The following is a 23,051-nucleotide window of genomic DNA, read 5'->3' on the forward strand; positions in this document are numbered from 1 at the left end:
TGTCCTTTGTGTAACTATTTGTACTGCTCACTTACTCTTGAGATAAGTCTGGCTGCTCCGCTACTGCTACCACTATAACTGTGTAGTACGGGCTTGTACCAAAGGTGTCATTCTACTGTCACTTGTAGTCTTAATTGTGTGTAGTGTTCCCAAAGGGTACTGCATACAATTCTGCCCAACACCTTCCTATCGAATTTATCAGGAATATGTACATATATTGACAGCAAAATTGCTGCGGTATACAGAAATGCGCTACAGACAGTATCTTCCCGAATCGATGAGGGAAGCTTTCATAATGCTATTACTTAAACCCAATAAGGGATTGCACCGATTACAAAGCCCTGTTGTCAAGGGTTAAAACCAATCAACATATCAAATAAATGGCAAGTAAAACACAGTAGCCAGCAATGATGCCCATTTTTAATTGCATTGGTGATGGAGACTTAGATGTATGTGGTTAGTACGAAGTTCAATGAAAACGTAACAGCGAGCAGAACAGCTACACATTTCGCTATATGCAGATCAGAGTGCAAAATGTACACTCGCCAGTAGTTAGTGATATTTTGCAAAGATGAAATGGTGTGCTGTGTGTATGTATAGAATTGAGGTGGCAAGTGACTTGTTATGGCTGGCTAGTAACTTGCAACGTGAATTTTTGCACCCTGTATGGATGATATACTGATATATATGTGTGAGCCCATAATCGCTCTTCCATTGCTATTGTAACGATTTGAAGAATTTGGGATGGCATCAGGCATTCAAATTAACTGGGGGAAATCTACACTACACCCATTATTTGATGAAAATCCGTAGACGCTGGAGAACCTTCCTTTAACCATCACACAAAGCTCCTTTAGGTACTTGGGAATCCAGATTAATGATGAAATGGTAAGAGACAACTATAGATTGTCATATTATACTCAGGCTATGCTTTTCATGAATATAAATACTTCAGACGTTTGCAAAATTCAGTGTAGTTGGATTAATAACGTCTTGGTTATGGCAAAGAAGTACATTTTAAAAGTTTGGAAAATAAGGAAAACAAACACCTATAAGACTGGATTAATTACCTTCAAATATTATTGGGGTTTGAGAGAGTGATTTAGAAGATAGGTAAGGAATATCTTCATTCAGATATATGGACAACATTCAATGATCTGAATGGACGATAATATTGTTAAAACACGCAATGGGAATGAAAAATATCATTTGCATTGTGTATAAAACTAATGGCGTGAGGTTGAAGATGTGAAAAAAGATTAATATTCTGTACTGGACCAGAGTGAAGGCACTTTACTGTTATATGATATACTACAATGCTAAATATGGTGCTGAAAGGATATCTTTTACATGATAAATATGGTAATTTACTGAATTTGTCACTCACCGAATGTACCATTAATGTATTATTTGAGCTCAAATAAAATAAATAGAAGTACAAAAAAATAAAGTCATAGACGGGAGGGGTTACAAAAGCAATAAGACCAGGAGAAGGAGGGTAGAAAGGAAGCGTGACGAGTGTGGGGGAGGGAGAAGAGGGCAATCAGACTATCCCCAACTAGGTGACGTAAAGTCCCTGAGGAAGTTAGATAAGGCTACAGCCCTTACCCCACCCAAGAGTAGGGCCAGTTTAGACAATAATAGGGTACTCTGGATGTAGTGAAGCAATATTTAGCAAGACGTTGGGAGTTGGGAAACTTAGACTCGTGAGGTGGGAGCACCCTTCAAGGTAGAGGGAAGTTTTAGTTACTTACCTGTAACTGTATTTCGACAACATTGGCATCTTTCATAGATTCAGATGTTTGAATATTCCCAGTCAGACTGGGAATCCTCCGATTTAAATAATTAAAAAAATAAATATATATACATTATTTCCATAGAAATACAATGTAGATTGCCCCTTATGACCTATGAGCCATTCATAGTCCCTCCACCTCACTTTAGTCCTTATGGCCCTAACCAATAAGGTGGCAGGGTTTAAGCTCCGCCCCTGGCAGTCATCTTCATATTTTGAGCCGTAGAAGACTACAGGAAGGATAGCTACGGGAAGAGGGAGCAGCCTCTAAGGGGAGGCGGGCGGGCACATGTGAATCTATGAAAGATACCAATGCTGGAGAAATACAGTTACAGGTAAGTAATTAAAACGGCTCCAGCATTGGATCTTTCATAGATTCAGATGCTTGAATAGAATACCAAGCAGTTAGGCCATGCTCATATCATAAGTACATTCTACAAATCCTTCTACTCACCTTACTATACAAGAAGTAACAGGTTACATTACCAGGGAAGGCAGGAAGAGAAGGCTGCTCCTTTCTTTCCCAAAGAGATGGCCAAGAACCGCTTGTCCTACTGCCGACTCTTTGCTGGCAACTTTTGCCAGGGAGTAATGTTTGGCGAACGTATGCAGAGTGCTGCAGGTTGCGGCTCTGCAGATGTCTTTCAAAGGTACTCCAGCGTGGGAAGCAGCCAAAGCTGCCCTCCCTCTGGTGGAGTGAGCTGAAGGCGGTCTAGCTAGTGGATCGACTTGACTGATGGCAGTGGCCGATACATTGGGAAACCCAACATGCTAAACTTTACTTTGAAATGTGCTGTCCTTTAGTCCGGCCAGCGAATGCGATGAAGAGTCTAATCGAGGAGCAGAATTTCTTAGTTCTCTGTATGTTACCCTCGAGTGAGTGTAAGGACCCCTCGGCATTAGAACAGTGATTCATGAAAAAGGTAGGAAGTAGTGAACATCCTTTCTGACAGTACCTTGGATCAAATTTTCGGGTGTGTCTTTCGTATGACACGATCTCTTAGAAACAAGGTGAAAGGAGGCTCTGAAGACAGGGCTTGCAGCTCGCTAATCCTCCAGGCTCCATATAGGAACTGGTGTAGGAGTTGGCGGGGAAAGTACGCATCAATACTTAAGAATATTTTGATAGCCAGTTCGGTAAGTAAAGATTGTTGACCTGGGTTAGTCGTGTATGCCGATATGGCGGACAAATGCACCTTGATGAATGAAAGGGAAAGCCCTGCTTTCGCTAGGTGCAACAGGTACAGTAGTATTTGCTCGATGAATGCAGAGAGCGGGTTCACTGAAGATGTTTCGCACCACTTGGTAAAATGGGTCAATTTCTGAATGTAGGTGGTCAGTGTAGACTGGGCCCTAGAGGCCTTAAATACGTCCCAGCATTCTGCAGGAAGATCTAGATGGATTAATTTTTGCTGCTCAGGAACCATGCATTCAGTGACAGGCTTGCTGGGTCTTGGTGGAGCGCCTTCTGACTTTGTTGCGTTAAGAGGCCCTGATGAACTTTGAGGTGAATCGGAGGGCATCAAGACAGGTGATGCAGGGTTGGATACTAAACCTGGCGAGCCCAATGCAGTGCCATCAGGATCATCGAGCAAGCCTGTTCTTTCAGTCTGCTTAGCACTCTCCCTATGAGTTGGGTAGGCGGGAAGGGATAAAGGAATTTGCCCGTCCAGTCCACAGAGAAGGCGTTCCCCCATCGAGAGGTGTTCCGGATACCTGGAGGCAAACCTGTGGCTTTTTTTGTTGGCCTTAGTGGCAAAAAGGTCGATCTGTGAACATCTCCACATGTGGAAAACCCCCCGGGTTTCTGCTTCGTCCAACTCCCATTCATGGTTTGCTGAAAATTCTCTGCTCAACTTGTCTGCCAGGACATTGTCCACTCCCGGTGGGTGTTCCCCCTTGATGTGGACATTGTGATGCAAAGCCCAGGTCCATAGCTTTTGAGCCTCTTGCTATAGCAATTCCGACCTTGTTCCCCCTTGTTTGTTCGTGTAGTGCATGGAGGTCGTGTTGCCTGCCTGCCAGTACCGGCAGGAAGGCTTTCAGCACCCATCAAACTGCCCTGAGCTCTAACACATTTATGTGCAGCTGAGATTCTTGGGTGCACCAAGTGCCCTTGGTTTGTAGATCTGCTAAGTGCGCTCCCCAGCCAGATCGCGATGCATCCGTCCTGAGGAGAAGGTTGACGTTGGAGCCTGGAAAGGCATTCCCCGTAGCAGGTAAGCTCCACCATCGGAGAGCTTTGTGAAAGCCTGCTGATAGTTGTATGGTATCTTTCCATGAGCCGATTGCCTGCTTCCATTGGTGGTCCAGGGTCTCTTGGATTGGCCTCATGTGCAGCCTGCAATTTGTTATGAGGAAAATGCACGAGGACATCATGCCCAGAAGAGATTTGAGGGCCCGAACCGTGGCTGCCTCGTTGCTTTGAAACCATGAAGACCGATGAGTTAGTGCAGATATTCTGTCCGCCGACTGTCTTAATCTGGGTATGTTGGTGTTGATTTCTGCCCCCAGAAACAGCACTGGATTTCTCTTTGTTTATCGAAAACCCTAACTCCTTCAAGAGTTTTGTTCTCTCTACTGTGGTGCACGCCAGTCTGAGTGAGCCGGCCCTTATGAGGCAATCGTCTAAATATGGGAAGACTACCATCCCTGACCTTCTGAGGTATGCTGCCGCCAGTGCAGGGCACTTGGTAAACACTCTTGGTGCCGATTTTAGGCCAAACGGGAGGACACAGAATTGAAAATGTGACTCCCCTAGGGCGAACCTGAGGAATAGCCTGTGGGCAGGATGAATGGGAATGTGGAAATATGCGTCCTCCAAGTCGAGGGTGGCCAGGAAGTCATATTCGTTGAGCCACGGGAGAACGTACTGAAGAGACGTCATCTTGAATTTGATGCATTTGATAAACTTGTTGAGAGCTCTCAAATCCAGAATCTGTCTCCACGGACTTCTTTTTCTTCACCAGAAAGAACAGGGAGTAGAAGCCTCTTCCCCTTTGTCGGTATGGTAATGGCTCTATAGCTGCTTTTAAGAGTAGCTTGTGAATCTCCAGCATGACCTGCGTCTGATGAATCACCTTGCATGGAATGAGGGAAAGGAAGAGAGGATGGTCCAGGAATTCAATGGTGCGACCTTTGCGGACCGCCTGTAACACCCACTTGTCTGATATTATTTTTAGCCAATGCGGATAAAAACTGGTTACTCTCCCGCCCACCAGGGTGCGTCGTGAGAGAGGAGGCAGATGATAGTCAGTTTAGGTTAGTCTTAGCCTTGGGGTGGTTGGAGCCACGCTTGCCCCTATGGGTGTACCTGTTTGTAGGAGAGGCCGCTGAAACGATATTTTGAGGATGCACCTCGAAAGGACCGAAAGGATCTACAATCTTTGTATTTGTCCTTAAGGGAACTGATGGCACCTGCCGTATTGTTATCAGCTTTAATACCCTTGAGATGATCGTCTATCTTTTTACCAAAGAGGTATTGCCTATCGAAGGGCATATCAAAGATCTGAGCCTGAACCTTAGGTATAAAGTTTGTAGCCTTCATCCAGACTCGTCTTCTCAAGATGGTACCATGGGCCATTTGTCTGCAACCCAACTGCTATGTCAAAAGCTGTGTCGATCATATGGTCGGAGGTGGCCTCACCAGCCGATATGATTGCTTTGGCCTCTTCTTGCAGGTCCATAGGCAAATGCTTGGTCAGTTTGGATATACGGAGTGACAGCTCACGGTCCAGCCGTGCCCTCATGGCCAGGCCTTTTCCAGCCCTGATGGTGAGTGAGGCCGAAGATGATACCTTCCGGCCCATGGCCTCCAATTTACGTCCTTCCTTGTCCGGTGGAGCTGAAATAGGGGAGGATGGATTAGCCAACCTTTTCCTGGCTGCGACCGTTATGACGGAATCCGGTATGGTATCCCCCCTTAGGCATAATGGTGCTGTGTCCGGTGCCTTATACTTCTTCCCAGGTCATGAAACGAGGGCTGGTGTGGACAATGATGTAGCCAAAATGTTTGCTCCAGTGTCCCATATAGTGTCCAAAAGAGGGATCGTAGTGATTGTTCTTCCACGTTTGTCTCTATGTTCATAGAGCACCGATTTATTCTATTCTGATGCCACTTGTAAATTAAAGAGGTCCGCCACTTTATCAATTATGTTATGAAACGACACCAGATCATCTGGTGGTGAAGCATCTCCTGGGGAGTCCTCTTTACTATGCTTCTCTAAAAATGTAATCGTCCCGCTCGCTCGCTGAACGTCTTGCTTCTTCAGGGTCTGAAAAATCCCTGAAAGGATCTTATTGCCAGTCGGAAAGGGATGCAGTGGATGGGACTATTGTGGGGTCCCTTGTGGGTGGTCTCATAGGATCCCTTGTGGGTGGTCTTGGCTTAAGAGATCATCTAGAAGGGGAGACCCTTGTCGGCGAAGCACTGAGCGTCCTGCACCTGCGGGGAGTTTCCGGCGAGCGTGCTCTCTTCTGAGGTCTGCTCCTGGTAGGAGAGCTTCTTGGGGAATTATGAGGTGGTGAAAACTGCCTTTGAGGAGATCTTTCCATCAGTGTAGAGGAACAATGCCTCTGTCTCTGACGCCTATTGAATTTGTCAATGATCCTCTGCATCGAAAGCATGAGTTCTGCATCATATGGGTCTGTGGGTTCCCCTGGAGTGGGATGCCAGGGAGGACTGTTCTCCTTGGGAGTGATGGTCGGTTGCTCAGGAATGAGCTCAGAATCCGACAAATCCTGCTGTAGGATGATGTCAGGATGTTCTGCCATTTCTTTTAAAGGAGATAGTTGTGCTATTGATAGAATGAGGTCTTCCGGTGTATGAAGGCCTGTGTCCATTGGTCGCTTTACTTGGAGGGCGTGTCAGGGATATCCGTGGACGGTGCCTTGGACTTGTTTTTCTCCGTTGACGAGAGGTCATTATTCGTCAACGGTACCTTCGTCAATGATGGTTTGGACTTAATCGACAAGGGTTTTGTGGACGACGAGGGCATCATGGATGGATGGTGCTCCTTGACCGTCGACGATAGATTCGTTGACGAGTGGGAGATTCTTTCGTCAATGATTGCTTGGAAGTGCCCGCTTTCGACGACGAAGTCTTTGTCAAGGACGACTAGGTTTGAAGAGTCGGCATGGACATCTTTCATCAACAGTTTGCTCGTCGACGGGACTATCGCTGGTGCCGCTCAGACGGCTTTTTCGATGACCACTGCCTGCTCCCCTTACCCCTGGAATTTTGGAAAACGTTTCCTTACCTTTGGAGGAGGTCTTCTCGTCAGGGTGCTTTTTCTTTTGGTCTCCAAATTCAAGGGATGGAGATATAGATGACAATTCCATTTTGTTCTTGCTCCTATGTGAGGGAGAGGAGCTTGTTTCCACAGAGGAGGCCCTCATTTTTGAAGTTTGCCTCTCTGAAGGCTTCAAAGACAGGACAGGGGCTGTCTTAGCTGATTCTTCATCAGAAGAGTGTCCTCTAGATTCCAAATGTACAAGGAGTCTTCTATGTCGAAGACGGTCCTGGAGAGTTTTGTTAGAAAAAGTCTTATGCATCACATTTGTGAATTTCATGCGGATAGAGACAGTAAATGCACTGCTCATGAGGGTTTTTCCATGTAGACTAGCTTCTTCTTGCATCTAATACAGTCCCCGAAAACGGAAGGCTTCTTGTTAGTAGATTCCTCTGACATAGTGTGAAGAGAGGATTCACTCGACGAATTCTGAGTGAAAACAAGTGTTTTCTGGGACCAGAAACACTGTACAGGGAGAGTTTTTTCAGGAGATCAAGGTAAAGCTGTTTTTGAAAAATAATAATTAAGCTAACAGCAACGAAAAATCGAAAAGCTCTGAGAGCTGAGGATTCCCTCCAGTCCGTTAGACTGCAGTGAAAAATGGCTGCCGGAGGCAAAGCTTAAACCCTGCCACCTCATTGGTTAGGACCATAAGGACCAAAGTGAGGTGGAGGGACTACACAAGTGAATGGCTCAGACCATAAGGGGCAATCTACATTGTATTTCTATGGAAATAATGTGTATATATTTAATTTTTTTAATATTATTTAAATCACAGAGGATTCCCAGTCTGACTACTGGGAATATTCAAACATCTTAATCTATGAACGATCCAATGCTGGAGAAATCATACATGGGCCAACCCTAAATTTGGAGCCCGAATTGCCCTTTTCTTGTACGTTTTCTACAAAACAGAAAACCCATTTACTGGCCATGTAACATACTGAGATTGTTGTCGCACTGTATGTATGCACTAGTTGGTGCAGTTTGTAAAAGGTTGATGAGACTTTTGGCCTGTGGATGCTCAAGAAGCTTACATTGTAAATGGGTTGTGCATCACAAAGGTAAGTAGAGTTCGTCACCATCTGCTTGCTGTATACAAGATGCGAGTCATTCCCATGCCACCAGCTGATGTCCTGGAGGAACAATGGTGTGTGTATGTGCAAATGAATGGAATGTAAATGGAATATGTAAACTTGTGCGTTCCAGGAAACTTTGGGAATTCGCTGACTCAATGGCTCGTTGGGAAGGGGTTCGTTTGCATAGATGTAACTTAAAGTGGGCAAGCTTTTTATACACAAATCTAATATTTTGTTCCAGCTGTGTTATTGTCTACCTATTTTCCAGCAAAAACAAACATGCTTATCTTATAATCAGCTTTGTTTTTAAAAAGAATTGTTTTTGATATGGCTAGCTTATTTCAAGCCCTTAAACAGGATATCAGGAGGAGAGGAAGTACAGCCTATAGATCCCTCTATAGCAGCCAAGTCAAAGCTTGAATTTTCTTTTACTTTACACCAACAAGTTTACTTACTTACTAATCCAAGCCTGACTAGTAATAGTTGTATCAGAAGTGCAAATGCTACTATTAGAAGAAAACCTTTTAGTAAGTTGAACTTGGGTTTTCACCCTAAGTTACCCAAGTTAATCCAGGCGTGGAACCCTTACTCACTGTGCTTGGAGAGGCACAGCTTCATTTCACTGATTAGGCCCCACTAGGCCAAAATACGTATCTGGGGTTGCGGTTGTTACTCTAACTCAGAGGAGAATTGTCTAGCATTTCGGTGCTGGACTGCACACGTGGGCTGACCCAGACTGATATGCAAATGGAAATGTATCCTCTGTGAAAGGTACAAGGAGCTAAAACGTGCTTGCATCCCCCCACCCCCTGTTCCTGCTACTCCCCATGAGGGCACCTTCCCATAGAATCGGTTATTTGGCCATGTTCATTCTCAGTAAGGGGCTCCCAGACCTTTTTTATTTACTATTAGTAGTAATAGTACCACCAAACAGCAGAAGCATTGCTACCAGTAGCAATATTACTGATACCACCAGTAGAATTTCTATTAGTAAAAATACCCACAGTACCAGTAGTTTAGCCAATTTGATCGCCATACTAGTACTGCCAGTAGAACTATTATTACTGGTTAACGGTGCTACTTCTCATGCCCTTAGTAGTGCTAACACTGCTACAACGACAAGCAGTGTTGGCATTTATCGTAGTAGTTTTAATACTACTACCAGTACTATCACAGCATTAGATATAGACCTATCAATTGTAGAGTTTGCAATACCTAGAGTAAATCACTACCAACTAGGGGTGGGCGGAAATCACTTTTCCACCATATGTGGGGATACCGCCTGCTGGCCGATACTTTCATTTTTCACACAAAAGTAGCTTTTCGCCAGTGTTCATGCACATCTCTCGCAACGCATTTGTCAAATCCCTACATAGGATTTGCGAATGACGGTACGATTGGCACAGTTTGTTTCGGCCCTGCCTCCCCTGTCACTCACAATACAATAGATTTTAGTTTGTTTAGTCGGTTGCGCTAGAAAATTAGTTTGTGTTTACTGGCCACAGGGAGATTTAGATGTCAAAGGTAACACATGCTTCAGGGAATTTGATAACAAGCAGGTGAGATGGCACACAAAGATTACAGAATTTGCGGCGCCAACAATGCACAGAAGTTGCGTGGAAGAGTTAAAATGCTGAGATTGCTTTCCTGCCTGCAAACACTTCACCTACACTTGTGTAATACCAGTACTTCTGTTACCAATACCACCTTGTAGTAACAGAATGGTGCAGATAATACTTGTATTAATACTATTATTAAAGTGCTTTTGCTGGCAGTAGTGCTGACACTGCTGTTCGTAGTATAACTACCAATAGTAGGAATGATAAATCGGCAAAGCTCTCCTCTTTATCCCCGTCACACTCTCCCACATCAGCTAACCAGACCCAAAGCGCTGTAGTTTATTGGATCTTGAGCTCTTCCCTATGGACAACATACTCCCACGTTCCTCTGCCAAAACAGAAAGTATATTGGCACTAAGGAACCAGGTACTTCTGACGTACACCCATCAACACCACAGGTTTCGCATCAAGCTTTCCCACTGTTGCACTAACGAACCCCACCCAACTTTCTTTCAAATCCAGGAGCAGTGAGGCCACCAATAGTGGCCGATGGGAGCTATACAAGACCACTTACATTATATTACTCATACCAATACTGGTGAAGGATTGGTAGATTGGTTATTTTGTTGCTGCAGAGTAAAAGGAAATGCAACCTTTACCTTTGCTCCTTTACTGCTATGATGGATCTGTAGCCTGCACTTTAATCCTCTGATGCCACTTCCTCTGTTAAGGCGTGAAAGCACCTCACAAAATGGAAGCTTTGTATTTATTCATTTATTAGGCGTGTTCGCCAAAGTGTCAAACAAAAAGTGTGTACAAATTCATGAATAGTTAACATAAGAAACAAAAGAGAAAAATTAGTATGTTAGAAAGTAAATGGATTTTGAGTTATATGCGAAAAATGGAGTAGGTGGGGATAGACCAGATGTGGAGTGGCAGAGAATTTCACAGCTTGGAAGCTAGGAGCGAGAACCAGCGAAAGTGAGATTCAGTGCAGCGTGGCCTATCAACAGCTAACAAGAACAATTCAGATCGAAGGGAATGAGAAGGGACATACAAAGATACAAGAGAGCAAAGATAGGGAGGAGCAAGCCCATGACAACATTTAAAAGTAATAGAGAAATCAAAACATAAGACGAGATTCAAAAGATAGCCAACAGACGGAGTTTAAAGAGGGTATAATAGAGACATGAGGAGAGATTCGACAGAATGGGAATAGTAGAATGAAAAACAGAACGAAGAGGGGCCAGATGAGAAGCAGGAAGATCAACAAGACGACATTAGCAATAATCAAGATGGGAAAAACAAAAGCAGTAATAAGGAGTTTGGTGGCATGAAAAGTGAGAAAGGGACTGCCTTTACAAATGTTAAGGAGTTGTAAATGACAGGAACGAGCAATGTTAGCGATGTGAAATATAAAGGAGATTTGACTCAAATGTGGCATCTAGAATGCCTAGCAGAAGAACAAAAAGGAAGAGTGGAAGGAGGAAAAAGAATAGAAGGTGGAGTGAGGGGAGGTAGGTTTGTAGTGGCAAGAAAAAACAGGATTGCAGTTCTAGGAGTATTCAGATGCAGGAAATGGGAGTTTATCCAAGATTGGATGGGCAGGAGACAGATAGTTAAGTAATGGGTGTTGGAAAAAGAGGATAAAGAGCTGAATCTTATACGCATATAAATGTGCAGAAAGATCAAAGGACGAAACAACAGACCACAAAGGGGAGGAGTAGAGGGAAAGGAAATGAGCACCCAGGGCTGAGTCCTGGGGAACGCAATGAGTCAGAGGGAAAGTAGAAGCCTTTAAGCCACCCCAAGAAACAGAAAAAGTAGAGTCGGCCAGGTAGGATCGAACCCAGGAAAAAGAAGTACCAGAAAAGCCCAGGGAATGTAGGGAAGAGAGAAGAGTAGGATGGTCAACCTTATCGAAAGCAGCAGAGGTCAAGTAAAATAAGAGGAGAGCTTGGAGTAACCTGCAGACAGAATAGAGCTGGAAACAGAGGAGTGCCGTTTCCATGGAGAGAAATGGTTGAAAGCCAGATTGTGGTAGCAGAAAGATAGAGTGAAGATCAAGAGAAGAAACTGGAGTACAAACTATTTGTTTGAACATTTTGGAAAGAAAAGGAAGAAGAGAGATGTGACGATAACGTGAAGGTATGGAAGTGTCAAGGAAGTTTTCTTTTTGCGGTTTTAAAGTCAGCGGGAAAAGTTGCAGAGGACAGAGATATTGATAAGAGAAATCAGATAAGGAATTCGAAAAGGATACATCTTAGTGATGGGGGGTCCAAAGGTAAAGCAGTAGGATGTGCTCTGGCAAGGAAAGAGGAAGTGTCAGCGAGAGGGGTGAATGGGGAGAAAGAAGAGGAAACAAAGGGAAAACAGAGCAGTGGTACGTTGTTTGGGGGTGGAAACAAGGATTGTAGTTGCACCACTTTAGAGGTAAAATAGCAAGCAAGATCAGTAGGAGAGCAGGAAGACGACATTGAGGGGGCAGGAAAATATGGGTATTTGATTAAGTAGCTGAGAAATATGACAAGGATGAGGAAAGTATGAAAGAATACAATTGGAGAAGTGTTTTTTGGTATCAACCAACGCAGAATCATAGGACGAGTAGATAGCAGAAAGTGTGCTGAGATCAGAAGGAAAGAGGTTTTTTTGCCATACCTTCAGCATGCTCAACAGTACATAGAGAAAGACTATCAGGCGTCAGCCAAGGTTGGGGAGATTTGTAGGATGGGCAAAAAGGACAGGCAGGGTTGAGAACATCAATAGTTGAGGAAAATGGCATTGAGAGATAGAGGGCCGAATCAGCAGAAAGAGGCAAAGGCAGCAGGCAAGGGGAGTTAAGTTGGCTGGTTGATTACGAAGAAGGAAAGTTTGTGGTGAGGAAATGGGGGCAAGAGGGGGAGAATGGAAAGGAGTTACTGGAGATGTGGAAAGTCAGGAACAATGTAGAAAATGTAAGCAAGAGAGGAACCCGAGGTGAAAAGGAGGTATAGGATATTGGAAAAGGTGGAATGAGTCCAGTATGGAAAAAGAAAAAGGAGATGAGGCACGGGTGGTCGAGAGATGGACGTTAAATCACCAAGAAGAAAGTGAGAGTGGAGGCGAAAGGATAAGTTTGTCAAGATCAGTACAGAAAGAAGAAAGAGCACAATCACCTGGCAGACGAGCCAGAGAATGAGCGAAAATGGCATTCAAAGGATTTAATAATTGTCTAAGAGCTAGAGGAGAAAGAAGAGCACTATAGAAAGTGACAAAGAGTAGGCCAGTGCCATACCCTCTACCAGATCGTTGAGAGGATTGTGAGATACATAAGGCAGCAAGTGTAAGTGAGTTCTGAATTAACTATCGATGGGGGAAATACAGGTTTCAATGAGGAAGAGAAAGTGGAGATTAAGATGAAGGAAGTAGTCTAGAATGGTGTGCGTTTCATTACAAATTGAGTGGGCATTGAGAATGCAAATGGAGATCGGCAAAGAAGAGTTGTTGAGAGGGATAGGAGTCAAGGTAGAAGAGCTGTGACGCCACTGAAAGACTCGATGTTGAGGATGCACTGTCCAATAAATTGAAATGAAATCTGGCATTGATAGAAGAAAAAGACAACTGGGAGAAAAACAACGGCTTGGGGAGTAAACAAAGGTTGATGTAACAGTAGGGCATAGCTGTGTGACCAGATGGCCAGCCACGACTGAACGGACGGTGCTGCAGTGAATCTGTGACACGCGACCTGTTAAAAGAAAAAGAGTACAACGCGGGGAAGAAACCTGGCAGTCACGCAGTCAAAAAAGAATGACTCCCTTAAGCTGGACTCCCACGGTTAAGACACCCTAGGAGTGCTCCAAGTTATGTGGTCCCGTGACTGCCACGGCACTTGAGGGGAGGGGGCGGTGTTAGGCAGAAACCTGTGCAGTTCCCTTAGGGACCACTGCAAAAGATTTAAGACTACAGATGTTGGCAGTAAACCCAATTGGTAGCAGTCTGCATCACCCAGATTTACCTGGTAGCTGTGGCTGAGCAGTCAGACTTCTCTCAAGAAGGGTTAGGCAGTATATACAGTATACCCATTAGGTACACAAATACAGTAGCACAAGCAAACACTGACCAGAGCTTTGGTATAAAAGTATATCATTATTTAAAAACACACTTGTAAAAATACACTGGCACTAATATGTCAAGCAAGTTCAAACACAGTCACTAGACATATATGCACCTCCCTGATTAATTATTCGACAAGTCTTAGGAAAAGAACACCACTTATTATCAACACAGAGGTGAGCGCTTAACCAAGATGGCACTCCAATGATTATTTAAAAAGGGAGAGAAAAGGCAGAAATAGTAAAGCACACAATACCAACACTTAGCAGAACCACAGCAAGTCAAGAAAGGCAGAGTCTACTGTAGAGCAAAAAGTTCATAGGCCAGGCCCACTCTTGGAAAGAGCAAGGCGGAATGTGCCCAAGATCGCACAGTTGACATACACTTTAAAAGTCTTTGCAGATAGTTCAAAAAGGAGTTGGATCAGTTCAGAAAAGTTAGTTAACAGGTCCCAGGTCACCCCAGGATAGAGAGTCAAGGATTTACAGGACACCTTGAACAGTCTGTTGCAAGGGAGACCAGGCGGAACACTACCTGAAATGGTGAGAAAGCTCTAGCAGGGGCAGTTGTTCCTGGCAGCGGGTGCAAGTTGGTGCTTCGTCCAGGGGAAGAGAAGATCAACGTGGAGGAAAGCTGGAGGTTGTTGCACTGCAAGGGAAGAAACAAGCCGCGGAGTTTCCCGGTTAAAAGGTACTACCCTTTTATTCACATTAGTGGTGGAGCGTGGCTATCCGGACGCCGGGGTGCTTGGCACGGGCGATTCGACCACGAGATGATCCAGGAAGGCGAAAAGAGGGCGAACTGGTTAACCCCAGCAGCTCAAAGGAAGAAGACTCTCCAGGAAGAAGATCTTCTCAGTTGTTGGGAAGTGGGGAGTCGGTTCAGCAGGGCTCCACCGGTGGTGTCGTCGTTGCAGGTCGGCTCAGCTTCTCCCTCTTCGGATTCTTTAGGTCCTGTGGCGACTTCTGAAGTTCCAGTCCCCAAAGCCCTGCTTTTCTGCAGAAAACCCCCATTCATCCGCTGGGCGGCTCACCACTGGGCCAATCACACAAGAGTGTGACTTGAGTTGCCGAGGCAACTCAGTCCAGGGTGCCTATTCCCCCCCTCCCCCTCCCACACATCCTGTAGACCCAGACAGAGTGGCACCACTTTTGGAGGCTTCTGTGTAGAAGCCCGGCAAAAGTGGAACAAAGGGCTCGACTTGGGTTGGGGTTACAGAGGCGAACACAAACGCCATTTTAAAACCGAGTCCTGGCAAAAAGACCCAACCGGGGAATAAATATTAAATAAATAACCCGTCGGTATCTTTAACATTGCACCAAAAAAGTGGTGAGTTTAAAATGAATGTCAAAATCCCATAGGAAATATTCCGCTAGAATATTTCGCGTGGTAACCACTGCCACCAGCCAGAAACTCGACAACGGGGGACTGCACAGTGCCCCTTTGAAAAACAGACCCAGGGGCAATCTAATTACCCCTACCAGTACTTCCACAATATGATGGTTTGTACTGGTTCTGTTCCCAATTTAAGACTAGTAAAGTCAATGGTGACTTTACATGCCCTGGGAGACAGTAGTCAGTCCCAGGGTATGGAGTCTGTTTGGGGGTCACTATGACACCCCTGTGTTACTGCACTGAGGGTGCAGTGTAACACTTACCAAAAACACATGAAGCCCTATGGAGTAAAAGACCCCATAGCCCATAAAACACATTACAAAGTCAAAGGACTTTCTCAAATCATGCCTAAGAGTGGGAGAAAAAGAGTCTCACTCTTAGCAGGAGAAAAAAATAAACCCCAAAAATCCAGCAAAGCTGGTGGGGGACTCAGTAGGTTGGGAAATGAGCCTTAACAGAGAATTCTCTCTAACAGGCGGAACAGATTACCAAGCCTGCAGTGGCGATACGGCCAGCAAAGGGAGTCAATGACTCTTCCCCAATCAAGACGGCAGGCAGGAGGACAGATGACAGGTGCTGGTACACAAAAGGTAGGATTCCCAGGAGGGTGGAGCAGATGCTAAAGCCCAAGGCTGCGGCAGTGATACGGCAAAGGTGGTCAGTGACTCTTCCCCAATCTCGACAGCAGGCAGGAGGGCAGATGACAGGCCTGGTGCATTAGGTAAATTTAGCAAGAAAAATGCTTGGAAAAACAACAAACCTCAGACAGATGGGAACACGTTTTGAGATAGAAATATGCAGAATGAAAGGGTAACATTGGAACATCTTAGTTTATTTTAGCAAAAACTTTAGGTATCCTACAAGAATCAAGCACATTGACGCTGGTGGCATAGTTGGTGCTTCCCGTGCACAATATTGCCATATTACGAATGCACGGTTTAAATATATTCAGGTGGAGAGCACCATTTCAATTAGTGAAGACATATCACTTTTTCGCAGGCATAACGAGGCAAAAATGCCACTTCAGCTGTCAAATAAACCCATCACGATTAGGAATTGCTTATTTGTGCGCATTCATTATCCCATCAAATGATTTATAAAACGAAAACCATGATGTAGCAAACAAAACTCACTGACATTTCACATTTTCTCATTCCACTTTTCCCACGTTTCACTACAAAGCTACTCATCAAAACCGGATAGTAATATTTTTGCGTACGTGATTGGCTGGTTTCAAAGCCAGTACTACTACTGAACTCGTGTGCTGCTCAAGAGTGTTAGTACTTGGCACAAGGCTTCACACCCTGCACGGAAATAAGGATGCTCCAGCTTCAAATGCCTGTCTTGTTATCACTAATCATAGAACAGTACAGGAGGCTAAATAGTAGAATGAGCAATACAGTTAATCACCTAAAGAGAAGCCATACAAAGGCAGATGTATTTATCCAGTAAAGTCAACTTGTAGCCCTTCTGCAACCCTTCAGCCAGATACAAATCTATAAAAATAGATTCTCAAACAAGAAGTTGAATTCCACCAATACAGCTTTGACAATTTGTATTTGCAAAATCTGAATGACCGCATGACCAGTCGGTAGCAGATGTTGCCTGTGTCTTGTTACATTGGACATCAATGCCTACACATCAAATGTGAAACATGCCAGGCACTAGCATATAGATATGCCTCCAGAATATCATCTGCCCCTCTTCACAAAGTTTGTTTTCGTCTAAAAAATGTGCTTCTTTGCTACACCAGAGCCAACACCTAAAAGGAATACTGAAGAAATATTTGTTTGCAGGTTGTGGTAACAACCAAGGATCAAATATAGACCAAGACTAGAGGTGATGCACAGAAGAATTTCTTTCAATGCAATTTAACCAAAACAACTTTTGATGTTCAAAAAATAAAATTGCCATGGACTATGCCTTTTTACTTAAATGTCAAATGATTCGCTATTCCTTAGTATTTAAACAGTAAAAAAATCCATGGCTACTTAAAGACCTATACCTCTACTAAGCATTTAGTAAAAGTTAAATGGGCAAGGCTAATGTGCAGCCATAACTTTGTAACCAAACATTTAACAATGTGGACCTATTGAACACAATATTTGATGCATCCAAAACGTGAAATGAAGAGCAAATTTCTCAAATATACAACATACACATTACACCAAAGCAAAGAGCACAGATGCAGTGCAACATTCAGACACTTGAATCAGCTAGGCCGGTCCTCCTTATATGAATCTCTACAGTCAAGTTGCAAGGGACAATTTCAGCATGTATACCCTTCACTGCGTGCTCAACTGAAGGAGAATCATTCTAAAATCAACAGACGTTTCACACAAAAAAAAAAACAGGATTGTTCTGGAACTATCCCAAATAAGATGAGACACAAGTTCACAGATGGGAACTTTTGTGAGCCTGCTTTGTCAGAAGACTTAAGTGTCCAAACATTTTAATAAAGACAGCAATATTAGGTTAATGCTTTTCCTACCGAAACTGGATATAAGAAAATCTCACATACCCAATAGTTTCCATAAAACAGTAAAATGTACCTGCTCTTTCAAGGTTCGGACCTCCTCCTTCAGCTCAGTGATAAAATCATCCTGTTCATCACTGAACAATGAAGATCGTGCTTCTCGCTGAACTTTTTCCAGTCGGGCTATATCATGCTCACGAAACTTAATTATCATTTTAGTGGCCTGAATGAACCTTTCCTTCTTGATACAGAGGTCTTCTAGTTGAGAAACCTTTGTGAACAAAGCCTGTGAAGCAAATAAACCATGTTTAGCACAATGCAAAAACTGGTTTGTAATAAATATTGTAGTACATTTTGCTTAGGAAACTTGGTGTTTAAGCCATTCATAAAATACTGTGTTGCAGTGAAATAAAGTTGACAATGCGGTTTATGTTTAGGAGGACAATGTTACTTACCTGCAACAACTGTTTATCATCTCCAAATTGATTTGAGATCAAAGTGTGAATAATCCCATCAACTAGCTGTATAGTTAGTTGGGCCTTGTGGTACGTCCCATTTTCATACAGAGCTAGCCATGTTCAACAGTTTGAGCCTTCTTAGCTTCTATAGGGGGGTACCTTTAACATCCTGTTACTAAGATGCCCTCACTCACAACCCCTCTCCCTGAAGGTTTTGCCATGCTACACTATTTCAACTTCTTTATCACTGACCACCTAGTATCCAGTAACCCAATCAAACCTTCTGTGGTCAGTTCCATCTACTGCTTCATTTTACTAGCCTCCACCTACCAAAATGTCCACACTTTAACCCCTTGTCCATACGTTGGCCTCTCTGTGACAGCGCCACATTCGTCACCTTACTTAAGGCTGCTTTAACTTCAGCCCTCATCAGCTGTGTCCGTAGCTACCACAGCACTCCTACTTCATTGGCCCCAGTTTAATGGGAAATACAGAGTCCCTTAAACCATCATCCCATCTCTCACACTTATGATTGCCCCACTCGGCTTCCATTCCCCCTTCAAATCTCCTAACTGTCCTCATTATCCTAACCACCTCACTTCTCATGATGAAGCGAATCCCATACTCCACTGTCAACCCCATTCTCAAGTCCTCTGCTTTTGCAAAGAATAAAGGTTAAAATAAGTTCCATTAGAACAGACTTCGACTCTTACTCTGACCCCAGATAGAAGAAAGTTTAGAAGACGGAGTGAGGGGAGGTAGGATTGTAGTGGCAGGAAAGAAAAGGATTGCAGTTTTAGGAGTATTCAGATGTAGGAAATGGGAGTTCATCAAAGACTGGATGGGCAGGAGACAGACAGTTCAGTGAAGGGTGTCGGAAAAAGAGAAGAAAGAGATAAAGCACTGAGTCTTGTCCGCATAGAAATGCACAGAAAGATCAAAGGACAAAACAGTAGAAGATCAGGGGGAGGTCTAGAGGGATAGGAAAAGAGCACACAGGCCTGAGCCCCGGGGAACGCCATGAGTCAGCAGGGTACATAGAAGTCAAAAGACTACCATGCAAGTCACTGCCCACACCGATGGATTTAATGTCCAAATTCAGTCATTCCGGCACCCTAGGCATTCCACTCAGTAAAGTTATAGGCCTCCTGATCAGCAAGCCCTATCCATTTCTCCCCTGGTCTACCACCTTCCACTACTCTGTCCCCTTAATAAAATCGTCATTCCGTATAATGCAGCTCTAAACAGTACTCCTACCAACAAGCATGTTAATTAAGGAACATGAGGCAGCACGCAACACCCCAACATCCACCACCAGCTCCTACGCCTGTAGCACTTCCGTCTAAACATCAGTTGCAGTGCCAAAAGGTAGTTGCCCCAAGTGCTCTGAACAGAACCTCACCAACACAGTGTCATTGCCAGCCCATTTAGTTTGTAGCCTTACCCATACCTCTATTTCACAAACCCCACACACAACAAACAAGGCCCACTCAACAGCTAACCACTGCATCCACATGGCCATCATTGAAACACTTGTGTATAGGCGCGTTATAAATGCCATATCATATCGACATGGCCAACACCCTGTTCTAACCCAACACCGTGGGTAATCCAGTCTTGAGCACTCACTTCTCTCCTCCACGCATTGAGTCACATTGTGCCAGGTCATCTCCCTGCACGCTAACCACCATAGCGCAGGCCTTTAGCAATGTGGCCGACTACATTGCCCCGTTGAAGTGCTGTACAGCTAGGGCTCGTCCGTCTGAACCCTGGTACACAGAAGACCTAAAGGCATTAAAGCTACTCCATAGGCAGGCGGAAAGAAGATGGAGACTTCATTATAATCTAGCCCATAAAAACGTGTTCCGTCAAGCCTGCAGCAATTACCAGGCAGCTATTTCCCTGGCCAAACCTTCAGCGAGAAAGTCTCAGCTGCTATAAACCAACCTAAAGTGCTCTTTGAGCTGGTAAAGTCGTTATCCTCACTGGCTAAAAACTCTGCCAAAGTGGTATCCTCACAAGCACTCTGCAACTGTCTTTTTTTGAGGAAAAGATTCTTTCTATTCGCAAAATTCTCAACAGTGCAGGCTCTTCTGTTGACCGGCCAAAGGGGTCTTCTGTTTGCACAGGGTCTACAGTAGGCTAGGCTTCATTTCCTACTTTCTCTGTACAAGATGTACTATCAGCCATAAATAGGTGAAAATCTGTGTCCCCATTGGACCCCATTCCTCTTTCAATTCTGAATGATATCGCGGCTTACATTGGCCCCTGAATCACATCGGCAACGAAGAACAAGTTACTTACCTTATCTGGTAACATTCTTTCGATGGGATGCTTCTCCGACGTATTCCACATCTATGACAGGTAATGACCACAGCAGTGCTGCTTCGGAACATTTTTTTTTTCGGCAGAGGGCATCCTGCGTCGATGATGTTGATACGTTGTTCCCCAGGGCCTCCGTTGATGTTCGACGTCGCTGGATGTTATGTATAGGACGCACAGCGCCCGTAGCCTCAGTTGTAGTTTTTTTCCCAGAACGTGTGGCACCAATCTCCTGCCAGTATGACTGCAGAAAGCCTTGCAGAAACGTAAGCTGCAATCCCATAAGAAATTCTGTAGAGGGGCAGGTTGGAGGGTGTGATGTGGAAAACGTCGGAACATCCCATCGAAAGAACGTTACCAGATAAGGTAAATAACTTGTTCTTCGAGGGGTTACCAACATATGGATGTGGCAAAGAATTTACAATTTTAGAATGCCCAATCAAATGGCTGAATAGAGGACTGCCTTACCCAAGACCAATTCCTGTCCATGGATGGAATCCATGGAATAGTGTCTCACAAAAGTATGGACAGAGGCCCATGTGGCTGCTTCACAAATGTTGCGAATAGTAAAACCTCACTGCAGAGCAGTGGAGGCAGCCACACCCCTAGTAGAATGAGCCCATAAACCTACTGGAGGGTCCTTTCTCGCCAAACGGTAACCCTCTGAGATCATCACAATGATCCATCTGGACAAGGTATGCTTGGAAAAAGCTTGACCCAAGCGTCTACTAGCATAACCAATAAAAGAGCTGATCGTCCACTTTGACCCAGGACATCCGTGAGATAAAAACTCAAAGCTCTCCTAGGATCCAACCTATGGAGACTCTCCTCTTCCTTACCAGGATGTGGAAGAGTTATCTCGACGCAACCTTCGGAAGAAAAGAAGGCTGCACCCACAGGACAACCCTGTCCTTATGGAAAACTGTAAAGGGTGGCTTGGCGGAAAGTGCCTGCAACTCACTCTGCGTGCGGAAGTAACCGCAACCAAAAACAGTTTTAAAAGATAACAGTCTCAACGGACAAGAATGTAACGGCTCAAGCAGAGCTCCCATTAGGAACTTTCACACCAAATTCAAATCCCATCCCGGCACCTGGAAAGGCGACGATGGAAACGCATTAGTTAGCCCTTTTAGAAACTGAGAAATCAAAGGAATCTTAAAATAAGAACATATCTCAAACAAGCGCTTAAATATGGACAGCGCCGCCAGGTGACCTTTAATGGTACCCACTTGCAGGCCCTTGTGGGCTAACGAAAGCAAAAAAGACAGAGCCACAGGAATGGAACATTGGAAAGGATCCACATTTTGTAACCTGCACCAGTCGCAGAACTTTCTCCAATGGCAACTTTGTTGCGGGCTGTCTGGCCGAAAGCAACACCTCCATCACGTCTTCAGGGAGGTCCCAATCCTTATACCTCAAACTTTCAGATACCAAGCATGAAGGCTGAGAGACTTGACCTATGGATGGAGAACCCAACCCCCCCCCCCTCCCGTGAGAGCAGATCGTCTCGGTAGGGAAGACGGCGGGGAGGGCAGATGGACATGTCTAGAAGGTCCTGGTACCACGCTCTCCTGGCCCATGCCGGAGCAATGAGGATAATTCAGGAACCGAACCGCCGTAACCTCCGCAACACTTGCAGAATGATGGGGACTGGAGGAAACGCGTACAGCAGTGGGAAGGACCACTCTACTATGAACGCGTCCCCTAAGGCACCTCTTAGAGGCAATTCCTACAAGCAGAATCTCTCGCACTTCTGGTTGACACTGGTGGCAAAGAGAGCCACTTGTGGTGTTCCCCAAAGGGCGAAGATCTCCAAAAGAACATCCTGAGCCAGCTCCCACATGAGAGTCCATGCCCTGCCTCCTCATGGCGTCCGCCGCCGCATTTTCGTCTCCAGGCCAGATGAACTGCTGAGATCGAAACCTCCTGCTGGATGGCCCAGAACCAGAGTTGCATCGCCTCCCTGCACAACAGGAGTGACCCTGCCCCCCCCTTTTTTGTTGAGGTAGTACATGGCCACTGTATTGTCCGTCATAATCAGGACATTCTTCCCCCGCATGGACAGCAGAAAAGCCTTCAGGGCTAGCCTGACAGCCCGCAGCTCTGACAGATTGATGTGGAGTCTGGACTCTGACGGAGACCAACGGCCGCTGGCTATCAACTCGTTGGCATGAGCTCCCACACCCGTGAGGGATGCGTCCGTCACAATCGTCACCTCCGGCCACGGCTGCCAAAGTGGAGCTCCCTTCATGAGATTGCCTTCGATGGCCCACCACAGAAGATCCTGGGTGACCGAGGGTGGAATCTGAACGGGAGCCGACATCCTGCCGGAGAAATGCAACCACTGCATCTTGAGAGCCCACTGTAGAGATATCATCCTCAGCCTGGCCTCTGGCACCAGGAAAATGCAGGATGCCATGAGGTCGAGCAACCTCAAGAACTCTAACGCCAGGAGACTCTGGGCACGTTGAAATGTGTCCACCATCTGCAGAATGTGATGAGCCCTCACCTGGGGAGGCGAACACAGCCCCAGGGATGTGTCGAGCACTGCTCCAATGTATTGGAGCCACTGGGTAGGTGTCAA

General features: G+C 45.0%; 1 protein-coding gene across 2 annotated transcripts in view; it reads right to left on the reverse strand.

Moving 5' to 3' along the window:
• Nucleotides 1-23,051, reverse strand: part of KIF15 (kinesin family member 15) — a 2,141,222-nt gene that overhangs the window by 1,344,120 nt on the left and 774,051 nt on the right. For both annotated transcript variants that reach the window (XM_069648268.1, XM_069648269.1), the window contains exon 13: nucleotides 17,764-17,973. In XM_069648268.1, coding sequence (XP_069504369.1) covers nucleotides 17,764-17,973 — 210 coding nt within the window. The remainder of the gene's footprint in view (nucleotides 1-17,763; nucleotides 17,974-23,051) is intronic.

The sequence above is a fragment of the Ambystoma mexicanum genome, chromosome 2q (assembly GCF_040938575.1).
Source record: "Ambystoma mexicanum isolate Mex_15411 chromosome 2q, UKY_AmexF1_1, whole genome shotgun sequence".
NCBI lineage: Eukaryota > Metazoa > Chordata > Amphibia > Caudata > Ambystomatidae > Ambystoma > Ambystoma mexicanum.